Here is an 11,058-nt window from a genome sequence, read left to right as displayed (position 1 = left end):
GGACCTCCAGGTTCCCAGTCCTAGGTACTACGGCACTTATTCACAGGAGGTGGTGCGTGCAGGCTTAGGGTACAGAACCAGGCTAAGCGGCTACACGGCTCCAGACCTCCGTGGAGAATGAGTGCGCTTCCCTGACCCTGCAGGTTCCCAGTGGTCCGAACCCCTCTCTTCCATGAGGGGTCTCGAGCTAAGTCACTAACTATCCAACTCAATTCGGACCACAATCACCGCACAAGAGTAAGAAGCCACGTGCGGGTTAGCGCAAACAGAATGCGTAGATTGAAATTGGAATGCAACATCCTTAGAGGCGAACTGAGAATAAACTTTTACTTTATAACTAGATGTACATGAGATGTGCGATGTAAGCCAGAACACGGGTTTATGAGGCTAGAGCTGTCCGGACCACCGGGCCCCCAGTCTTAGGTACTACGGTACTCGCCCTAGGGAGGTAGAGCATGCAGGCCTAGGGTACGGAACCAGGCTAAGCGGCTACACGGCTCCGGACCTCCCCGGAGGGTGAGTACGCTTCCCTGAACCTGGTTCACATAGGTCCGGACCCCTCCACGGGGGAGGCTCACCGGACTGGACCACACGGAAGTACTACCTAGTTACAAAGGAAAAGGTTTTATTCCCTGCTGGGCCTCTAAGGGTAGGACTTACAGAGATGTAGAGTCGAGGGTGCGACCGGAGTCGGCTTAACGTCGGAGAGAGCCACCAGAGTCGGCTTAGTGCGACCGGAGTGGGCTTTCCGCCGGAGCGGGCTTGGTGCGACCGGAGTCGGCTTTCCGCCGGAGCGGGCTTCCTCACATGAGTGAGGTATGCTGCGAGCTGGGATTTGTCGCTCCGCCGCTCGCAGCTTGTGAGGGGGCCGTTGATGAGCGCCCTGACTCTCGCCGATGTGCAGCGCGCGCCGCCGCCGACGGTGGCTGCTTCACGGGCACGGTTGCCCCTGGCGCAGGAAGGCGAGAGGCTCGTGGCGCGGATGACGCCACACCCTCCATCATCTCCACGTCGTGGTGGTGGTGGGGGTGCTCAACCATCCGAACCATGGAGATGAGCAAGAGATGAACTAAAACTAGCTAAAGCTTCTCCTACCTGGCGCGTCAATTGTCGTGGTGTGGAAAACCACAGCCGGGTGGCGGAATGCACCCGCCTAATCCTAAGTGTAGGATGTGCTTGGGGCAGTCAAGGAATGCCCGATCTAGAGGCGTAAGAACACGGAAGCTCATAAGGATTTAGAGTGGTTCCGGCCGCCGGAGCGTAATACCCTACGTCCATTGTGAGTTGTATTACCAGAGCTTAGAGAGTGCTGTATGAGAGCATGCTAGAGCCCTGGGCTTGAGCGAGAGTGTGAGGAGGAGAGAGACCTGGAAGAAGTCCCGAGAACTTGTGTCTGTGTGAACTTGTCATCCTACCGTGCGTGCTCTCCCTTTTATATGACCAAGGGGACCACGTACACTGAGCGGGGGCCCGACATGTGGACCCGGCGATATATTATCTTACAGCGTACGAATCTTCTGACCAGGCATGGTCTTGAGCTGTCCTGTCGGAGTAGAGTCTAACCTCTGCAGCCGTGCGTCGAGGTCATGATGAAGCGCCGAACTACTGACTCAGTCCACTGTTGCTCCAGTCAGTAGCTGATCATCATGACTCGTCGCTCATGCGCGTGGCGCTGAGTCTTTAATGCTTGCCTTGGTATTTGACGAGCTGCCTCGGTAACTGGCGATCCACAGTGTGGACTGACAAAAGCTGCCCCGTGCCCAGCGGTAGCAGAGCACGCCTCAACCACTCGCACTCAATGCGGGTTGGTGAGGGAGCTTCCAGCGGAAGGCTTGCGCCTGCGCCCGTGTCTGCGTGACACGTGGCGGCTCCGGACCCCTCCCGAGCAGCTGAGCCAAGAGCTCACGAGGGTCCGGATAAGCACGTGGAGGTCCCGGACCCATCTGCGAGAGTCCGGATGGCACGTGGAGGTCCCGGACCCACCTGCGGGGGTCCGGGTCCGCAGCCACAGGTGCTGAGCATTTCCACCTCTGGGACACGTGGTGACACCGGACCCGTCCCCGAGCGGGAAGCGGGTCCGGGACCGTTGGTCCGGTGAGATGGAGTCGGACCCCAGGGGTCCGGCTGTTCAGCTCCTTAGGGCGTAGTTACGGATAACTACGCGAGTCTTGGCACAGTAGGAGTGGGTACCCCAGTTGCAGGGTACCGACACTTTCGTTTGTATTTGGTAATTATTATCCCGTCATGGGTTAATTATGCTCAAAAGATTCGTCTCGCAAATTATAGACAAACTGTGTAATTAGTTATTTTATTTAATTACATTTAATGCTCCATGCATGTGTTGAAATATTCGATGTGACGGAGAATTTTATAAAGTTTTAAAATTTTGAAGGCAACAGGGCCTTAGGGGGTAAGCGCCAACGCCAAAGCTGGGCTGCAGTGCGGCACTCAAGAAGAAGGTGGCGAAGGTTCACTGCTTGATGTTAAAGACCACGCCATGCCGATGGATCAATAGCTGCCAGCAGAACATTGTCGGTAGGGAACGAATCGGAGCTCCTGCCTGTCCTTGCACTTCCCATAGCTTGGACACAGGCGGGATGGTGGCGGGGTTCCAGCCTAGATGGAGCACGGCGGGGTTCCAGCCTAGATGGAGCCAGAAGTGTTGTGTGAACTCACACTGTGATATGATGTGGTCCGGAGTCTCCGCTGTGAGGCCGCAGAGGTCACACCCGTGGTGATGACGAGCTTGTAGATTTTGCTGATAACAAGCCGGTTATCAGATTTCATGACTTCATAGGCGTACCAGCAGCGCTTGGGCTTCTCTGCTAAGATCCTTCGTCACCAGCTGTATGTAGCAGGTTTTCGCTGGCGCACTGCCATGAGAGCCGGGAAGAGCTGGGGCTGTTACTAGAGCAAGTAGCCGCGCATGGAGTCCGTGATGGCGCTCGTCAGGGGATTGAGCTCGCGATGCAACCCCCGTTATACTCCTCCCACCTGTGAGCTCCCAGCATCGGCAGTGTTCAGGATCAGGCTCTCCACGCGGTCGAATACCACTGTGAACTTGCCAGGTCCCCCATCGTGGCAAAGGGCCACCCCGAAGCTATCTTGGAAGTGTCTCCTCCAGCGCCGGACAGCAGGTTTTCCTGAGAGTTTGCCGGAGGTTGTGTACACATGGTGATATACGGAAGGCAGATTGTTCCCGGTTTTGCTACGAATCGTGGATTCACGGGAGTCTGAACTCTCAAAGCCGTTGGAGAACAAAAAAGAAAAAACTGAACAAATCGGTGTGAAGTGTAAACGGTAAACCCACAGTTCTTCCTTCAGGACGTTTATGCTGCTCTGCCATGCCATTGACAACCCTGCATGAATGCTCGTCCCGTATCCCAGCACCCAGCTAGACCTAGATGGTCCTTTTCACTCCGGAATCTCTTACACTATTTATCCCTCTTTTCACGAGCATACAATGGTTGTTAGATCAGATGCCATACTATCTTTTCCCTTAGTACAAAACATCAAGCTGGAACCCACAGGAAAAAAACACAAGAGCAGTAGTGACAGCAGCAGACAAGAAGACTGGTTAAGAAAACATCACTGTCGACTAACAAAATTGTTGTTTGATATGTTACAGGATTGAAGACTTTGATAAAACTCGATTTAATTTCTTTTCCCTGGTTATGTTCCATACAAGATAAGCCCTGTTCTGTCCAAGTACTGCTACTTACTAAACAAAATGGGCAGTTGGTACAGGTGCAAATCCTATAGAGCACAGGTGTGCAATGAGCCGATGACACATCACGAGAAGCAAAAATAGAAGATAGATTAACTAACTCTTAAGCTCTTCTGTAGGAAGCAATCAATCTAGCCGGCCATAAAGTCTATGACAGCCAAATTAAATTAGGGAGCAACAGAGGACAGCATAGCTGCATAGATACTAGACCAAGGTATACAGCAAAAGAGTAGCAAAAGAAAACAAAAGGGCTATACAGCAATACAAGATTTGTGGCACCCAAACTTGAAAATACCTAGCATTGAAGAACCAACTTTCTTTTCTTTTTGTCCAGAGGGTCACTTGCAGGGCATCTGCGACTACGAGGCACCTGATTTGCATTTTGCTGTGTGAGCATGCAGTCCATGAGACCTTTTCTTCTTGAGGATGGCATGCCACTCATCAAACGCTTTGCATTCGGATCAATGCAAGAGCCCTTCACAGCTTTAGATGCAGATGCAGCCTTAGTTTTGTTCGCCTTAGTTGGAAATTTCAGATCTGGAATCAAAGGAGTCTCTTTGTCTTCTGTAAATGAGATAAGCAGAAACATGAGCCTTTAGAAGGTGAATGAGCAATGTTTTATAACACGTAGGGCAATCAGCAGCAGTGAAAAATAAGTAGTATTCAAGATAACTAGTACAACGCTGCAAATCTGATTTCTAGCTTTGAAGGGTGAAGTGATTAGAATGACATTATCTAGTAGTCCATTAGTCAGTGAATCGTAATGTAACAAGAGAATAAATTGAGGTTGGAATTTTATCAAAGAAAATAAGATAGATGGTTTGCAAAAATAAAACAAGAACTTCATAACAGCTATAGTTACAAATGCATCCTTACCGAAGTCCTCAAACTCAAACACACCAAACTCATTCTGAGAAAACGATCGCTTGGAGCGCAGAGGAGTGCAGGGCCTATCCAGATTGGTAGTTTCTACACTACGGGGACATCTAATGGCATCAGGTTGGAGAGATGGTCTTGAGGGACTGATTTCATCTCTTGTGTTGTTGATGTTGGAAGCACCAAGTGAACTTCTCTTAGATGGCTCCTCAGGACAGAATGATGCTTTGTATTGACTGGTTTCATCTTTCTCTGACTCCTCTAACTGCCTGGCTTCATTTTTCTGTAACTTATCACCAGAATTACTGCTACTGCCTCCTCCAGAAGTTGAACAGTTTGCATCAATATTTTCCAAAACTGACACAGGAGATGCACCGCGAGTATTCTCAGCATGCAGGGCATCCTTGCTCTCTAGCAAACTACAGAACCATGGAAATTTGCCCTGCCTAACATAGAAGAGAATATATGCTTCCTGGTCTAATTCACTTGCATCAGTAATAGGATCAACCTGCAAAATGAATGGCATATTACAATGGATAAAAGGTTCATGTCATCAAAGCAGTGTCAACTGAATTGTGGCACATACATGGGAGTCATTCATCAAGTACCAAGTGCTTGGTGAAGAACGAATACTGCACACATAATGGCCATAGTTGGGTAACCCAGAATGCACAACAACACCATAAAGATCGTATTTCAGCTCCCCCTGCATTTGAAGTTATAACAAGGCATTAAATTTACCTAAGGGCCAAATTTATTGATTCTGTTTGAACGGAGGTACTTGGATCCAAATCCTTAATCTAGAACTTCCTAGAACAGCTTCTGTCTTCTAAACAGGCACTTAGAATAGAAAGAAAAGCTTACTGCAGTGTCAGGGTTACTGTGGAACCGCTTCAAATCAACCTCCAGAGGGTATGACACATGTTTGTCGATCTTCTCAACAGAGTTGTCAAGGGTGGTAAAACGCTTCAGATGAAATGCAATAACATCTGGTGCTCTATGAAGTGTAAGCTGCTTGTTCTTACAAACTTGAGCATTGCATCTTTCACAGGTGAGCTTGTCTTCAGAGTCCCCAATCCACTCTACCTTGGTAAAAGATTCCAAAGCATCTTCCAGGCAATCAACCTGATCGATCTCCAAGCTTAGATCCAAGAAGGGCTCAAATGTCTCCGAGCTGTGACCACACTCACAGCAAGACAACTAGATACAAAGAGTAGCATTAGCTGTGATGCAAGTGCCAAGAGAACAAATAGGTGATGAAATACTAAATTACCTGGCTTTTCAGTTGGCCTCCAAAAATCTCCTTGACTATACTCTCTTCATCAAAGGATGAGCTCTTGCCCTTCGACATGGGATCAAGGGTACACCTATGCAAGTTATCAAGCAAGCAACGTAGGAATTCATGTGCATCCTCTTGCTGTCCTGGTCTAAAATCAGAAGATAACTCTGGAAAATATTGTTAAGGAACCACACATCACTTAACTTCACCCTAAAGGACTATAGCAAGCTGGCAACAGTTCAAAAGTATCACTAGCTCAGCACATTATTTAACTGAAGAGCGAGATAAGCTGAATGTTGAAAAGAAGCATAAGGATGTGAATTAATGAAAAAACATATATGCAAACAGCAGCTGTAATGGGGAATTAAACAGACTAGGCAAAAGTTCAAGAAGAAAGGATACTTCTTAAATTATCTCTGAACTTTGCAGGCATTATAATAGATCCAGACCTTCGAATTGATTCATCGACATGTTCTTTAAGGGCACAAAAAGAACAGAATCCATCTTTATTATCTGCAGGTTACCAACAGTCTAAATCATGCAAACTAAAATGAAATTGACCATCAGAAAAAAAATTGTTGAACAATAATAAATAATTGTGTGCAATTACACATACGTGAGCATGGAGTGGAATGATCAGTTGAGCGAAGCTTGAGAAAAAGTGGCACAGTGTGAGTGATGCACTGAAGAGTTGCATTTAAGAAGCATGTGTTTCCCATATTGCTAAGACCTGCTCCCTGTACATGGGGCAATTTTGTTACATAATGAAAAACAATAAGTCCTTAAGGGTTTCAATTATGTGTAGAAACTTAGTGCACAAGATTACCACAGATTGGGGTTGCCTTCTGTAAGAAAAGGACAAAGGAAACTGCTTATCTTCAGCGTCACCAGTTTCTCCAATCTAACGAACAAAACCCATCAACACAAATCACTTGATGTATGGAAGGGACCAAACAAATACTTGGACATACAACTAAGAACATAGCAGTCTTACATTGGAGTTGTACTGATCGCTGTTGAGGGGAAACATTTTTTGATTATCTTTGTCATCCCATAAATTCCATCCATCCTGCAGCAAGACCCAAAAAACATATTAGAAACTTTGGAAGCCTAAGCCAAATAACTTGTGCATGTGCAATTGTGTACGCAGGCATATGCACACTGACACACTAAGACATCAATACATGAAATGATTGCAGTTCCCTGAGAATACTTGTACAAATATACAAATTAGGAGAACAAAATTGGGCAGCATGCCCACAAAGGGCCTGAGCTAGCAGTACTTTTTTTTTGGGGGGGGGGGGGGGCTTACAGCTGAATCGGGCCGTTCTGTGCTAAGGGGTTCTGGCTGCTCACTTGTTTCTCCGTGTGGCACATCAATTTCATCCTAAGTTGATAACCAAAGAGGCAAAAATTAGGGATCTTCTGACTTCTAGGCACAGAATTCATATATTATTGTTTTCACAAAAAAAGAACTAGTATTATTGTTATATGCAACGACAATGAAGCTTTTTTGTCCTAAACAAATTTGCAGTGATCTAGAGATGATTCAAGCACATGGATTGCTAAAGACATCATATATGGAATTGCAATTGTAGATCTGCTACCTATAACAAATTGTACCCAGCCAGTTTAAATTTTATGCAAAATTAAACAAAGTTCTACATCACTATCCCACTATTAATCTCTCAAGAAAACATGATTTAGCATAAGAGGCAAGCTTAATTTTGCTTCACGCTATGCAATTCAAAAAAATCTGGTGCCAGAGAGGATCGTGCACAATTTTTATGTTATTGAAGTCTAAGAGAGAGAAAAAAGAGGTGTGTGAAGCCAAAATTGGCAAGGTGAACACTTCATACAACTGATAGTTCAATTTCCATGGCATCTTCTACCAAACTGGCTTCCTTATTGATTGGATGCGGTGAACGCGACTTGCCGTTCCCATCTACAGTACCAGATATGCCCTGAAACAACACATCCACGAAGCCATAAGAGGTATTACTAAAGAAGAGCCCAAACAAATCCACCAGAGCCATCAAGTTACTAAATAAGTGCTGGGTGAAAGGACACACCTCAGGTTGAGTGTGCTCACTTCCAAGAGAAGCAGATGTGATCAGGATGTGGTCATTCACCATTGAGTTCAGGCCACTCTATATCAGATAATAGGCGTCCCAAACTGATTACAAGCTATATAACATACCAGAAGATCACATAAATCTCGAGTTAGAAGCTCACATTGTGGTCATTTTCATTGGCGGCAGGAGCACAAATGCTTTCCCACGAATTTGAGTAGCTCTGTAAGCACAAGCAGGAACACATATAGACAGATTATAAACTTAAGCATAATAACACATTGCCACTGAATTTGGATAGGAGCATGTGTTAAGTTAGGAGCTTACAGCAGAGCGAATTGGCTTGCACATGGAGAAAAATGGTTGACGCTGCTCAGTATTCTCATCCCCATTTTCAGCACTAACCCCCTATGAGAAGGAAACCTCACGGTTAGATCCTTATTTTCATCATGATACAAAAAAGTACAGATCACTACTTCCTATGGCAGCAATTGCCAGTTAAGTGCAAATAGAGGAAAATAAAAGGTTAGAATAAAGGCGAATCAGAACTGTCACCATTTAATTTCGTTTGAACACGGTAGACCGTTGCATTGAAAGTTCATAACAATTTGAGCAAAGGAAAGGATCACCACATTACAGGTGGTAATAGAGATCGCTGCTGTCACCAGTGACAACACGGGCGCCGCCGCTGCGTTCCCGAATTGACCAAATCGGGATGCCCACCCGCACGAACTCCTCGTGCCCAAAATTAACGAGACTCGAGCGGAAACAACAGCAATACCCCAGGCGAAAACCCTGACGCAAGCACCACCCAGCAAGTCAGCCGCCCCCACAGCCACAGAAACCACTCCCGGAGTTGGTAAATCCTGAGACTCCAAGTCCCCAACCCCAAGCGTACCTCGCAAGCTGCTGCTTCCGGCAGGTCCTAGAAACTTCGCAACCCCAGACCGACCCATCACCCAGTCAAAAGGCAGCGAGGCTCACCGGAGCGGAGTCGAGCGGGCTCTGCCCGGCGGCGCCGTCCTGCTCCGCCATGGGGAGGAAGAGGGAGGCGACCGCCGATTAGGGTTCCGCGCCCGCGGGGTAGGTGAGCCGGCCGGGGGGGTGCTGGCGGGCGGGAGACCTGAGATTCGGGGGGAGAGGGTGGTTTGGCTGGGGGCGAGACTAATCTCGGGCGGAAGGGAAGCAAAATGGAAGGGGATTTGTTGGTTTGGGCGGTGGCGAAGGCGAGGGAAATTTGTTTGGGGGAAATTTCGGGTTTGAAACGGAGGAGAGGCGGGCGCGGCGCGTTTCTGTTCACCTGACGCTGCGGCGAGCGGAGCGCGGAGGTGGGCGGAATGGAAAAGGGGAGGGGGGGGAACGGACGAGGGCGGGCGGCTAGGAGGAGAGAGCAAGTGGGTTTTGCGTTTCCCGCTCGCGGCGCGTGGGGTCATGGCTTGCGGGCGCGGGATTTTTTTTCGGCACGCCGCGCGTTGCCCGCGTCGCGCCGACTTGTGGGTCAAAGTCAGACCTCCTGCCCACAGTGCCTCTGTGGCCAAGTGGTGTGTGGACCCGCCAAGCGTTTCGTTGTTTTCTGAATTTTTCTTGTAAAGCATCACCCTCGTTGTTAGTATATCAATGATTTTTGTAGATATGACATAGTATACTTTCCGTCCCATGGTTTGTATTCCTGTTTCTTGTCTTTTTGTCGTTTATGTATTCTACTAGTACTTTCTTTGTCTAAACAATAGCTTAGATTTGCAAAAAAAAACTATCTTAAGTTTAGCCAAATTTACATAAAAATACGTCAAGATCTGTAGCACCTATAATATCATCAAAGCAATCATGAAATAATTTTCATGTTATACTTATTTGTATTGTAGGTGCAAAAATATTTATATAAACTTGTCATACTTCGAGACAGTTTAATTTTGAATAAATCTAAAATAGCTATACTTGTATTTTTCTCGTAGCACCATCACATACAACTCTTTCACTTATTCACCTTAAATAACTATAACACAATATCGGTACTCTATAGCAGGGATACCCACTTCTACTACAGTAAGGCAGGACTCGCATAGTCATCCGTAACTACGCGATAAGGGGCGGAGCAGCCGGGCCCCACGGGTCAAGCTCTTACCTCACCGGGCCAATGGCCCCGGACCCGCTCCCCGCTCTGGGACGGGTCCGGAGACGCCACGTGTCCTTGAGGAGGGGAAGCTCCAAGCCAACAGTCGAGGGCCCGGACCCCCCATAGGGGTCCGGGACCTCCCGCGTCCATCCGGACCTCCCACGCGCGTAGAACCAACATACCGCCGGGGGGTCCGGGGGCGCCACGTGTCTCGCGGGCGCGGGTCTTCCGCTGGAAGACTCGCCCACCCACCGCATTCAATGCGGGTGGTTGAGGCGTGCTCTGCCGCCGAGGCACGCGGGGCAGCCTCTGTCAGGCCTCACTGTAGACCGCATATTACCGAGGTACACAGTGCAGCCGCATACGCCGCATCCGCGCAAAGCCCGTCTGCCGCATTTAATGGATACGACGGCACGGCACCTTTTCATCATACCGGCTACGCCGCAAGCTACACGGCCCGTTCCGCTGCGCTGCAGGCAACGCCGCAAGCTACACCCTGGCGCCGTTTCGACAAGACAGGGCATGGATATGCTGAACGAAGGATTCCCACGGGCAGAGCAAGGAAATCTAGAAATAAGATCTCATTCGCCTGCAACGCCATAATGTCTGAACAATATGTTATTTTATACTACATCATTGGACCCACCTGTCGGGGACCCAACGACCATGTACGCGTTTCCCTTGGGATAAGGGAGGCGCTCGCTGCACACAGACACGAGCTCACAGATTCTCAGACGCTCTCTGGACGGAGCACTAGACACGCCAAGACTCTCAACCTCTTAAGAGCGCAAGCAATACAACACACAATGGACGTAGGGTATTACGCTCCGGCGGCCCGAACCACTCTAAACCTGTTGTGTTCATCGCGTTCCACCACCGAGATTGGGCTAATCCTAGCTAACCCCCGAGTACTCACCCTCCGAGTTTAGGCGGGTGCATTACGCGCACCCGGCTGTGGGTTTGCACACCACGACACACAAAATTACGTGCT

The 11,058-nt window shown here is 48.3% G+C and overlaps 1 protein-coding gene across 2 annotated transcripts; it reads right to left on the bottom strand.

Annotated features, from left to right (window-relative positions):
- Positions 1-3,622: 3,622 nt before the first annotated feature.
- On the bottom strand, positions 3,623-9,300 carry LOC120713345 (ubiquitin carboxyl-terminal hydrolase 17-like protein B). 2 transcript variants are annotated; one of them, XM_039999331.1, is made up of 15 exons: positions 8,939-9,300; positions 8,282-8,362; positions 8,118-8,177; positions 7,955-8,032; positions 7,742-7,846; positions 7,195-7,269; positions 6,877-6,951; positions 6,709-6,783; positions 6,499-6,619; positions 6,285-6,395; positions 5,877-6,049; positions 5,468-5,803; positions 5,190-5,309; positions 4,604-5,111; positions 3,623-4,291 (listed from the first exon to the last, which is right to left on the bottom strand). In XM_039999331.1, exons 1-15 carry the CDS (start codon positions 8,987-8,989, stop codon positions 4,023-4,025), a joined length of 2,238 nt encoding a protein of 745 aa, XP_039855265.1. In that variant the 5' UTR covers positions 8,990-9,300; the 3' UTR covers positions 3,623-4,022. The 2 variants fall into 2 exon arrangements, with proteins under 2 accessions (XP_039855265.1, XP_039855267.1); XM_039999333.1 differs by lacking the exon at positions 7,195-7,269.
- Positions 9,301-11,058: the final 1,758 nt, after the last annotated feature.

The sequence above is a fragment of the Panicum virgatum genome, chromosome 1K, assembly GCF_016808335.1.
Source record: "Panicum virgatum strain AP13 chromosome 1K, P.virgatum_v5, whole genome shotgun sequence".
In the NCBI taxonomy this organism is placed as follows: domain Eukaryota; kingdom Viridiplantae; phylum Streptophyta; class Magnoliopsida; order Poales; family Poaceae; genus Panicum; species Panicum virgatum.
This window is presented reverse-complemented; position numbering and strand designations above follow the sequence as displayed.

Coding starts and splice junctions, on each gene's coding strand:
- LOC120713345 (XM_039999331.1), bottom strand. CDS start 8,989: ATGGCGGAGCAGGACGGCGCCGCCGGGCAGAGCCCGCTCGACTCCGCT. Junction 6,620..6,708: donor GAAGGCAACCCCAATCTGTG/GTAATCTTGTGC, acceptor CCCCATGTACAG/GGAGCAGGTCTTAGCAATAT. Junction 4,292..4,603: donor GTTTGAGTTTGAGGACTTCG/GTAAGGATGCAT, acceptor TCTCATTTACAG/AAGACAAAGAGACTCCTTTG.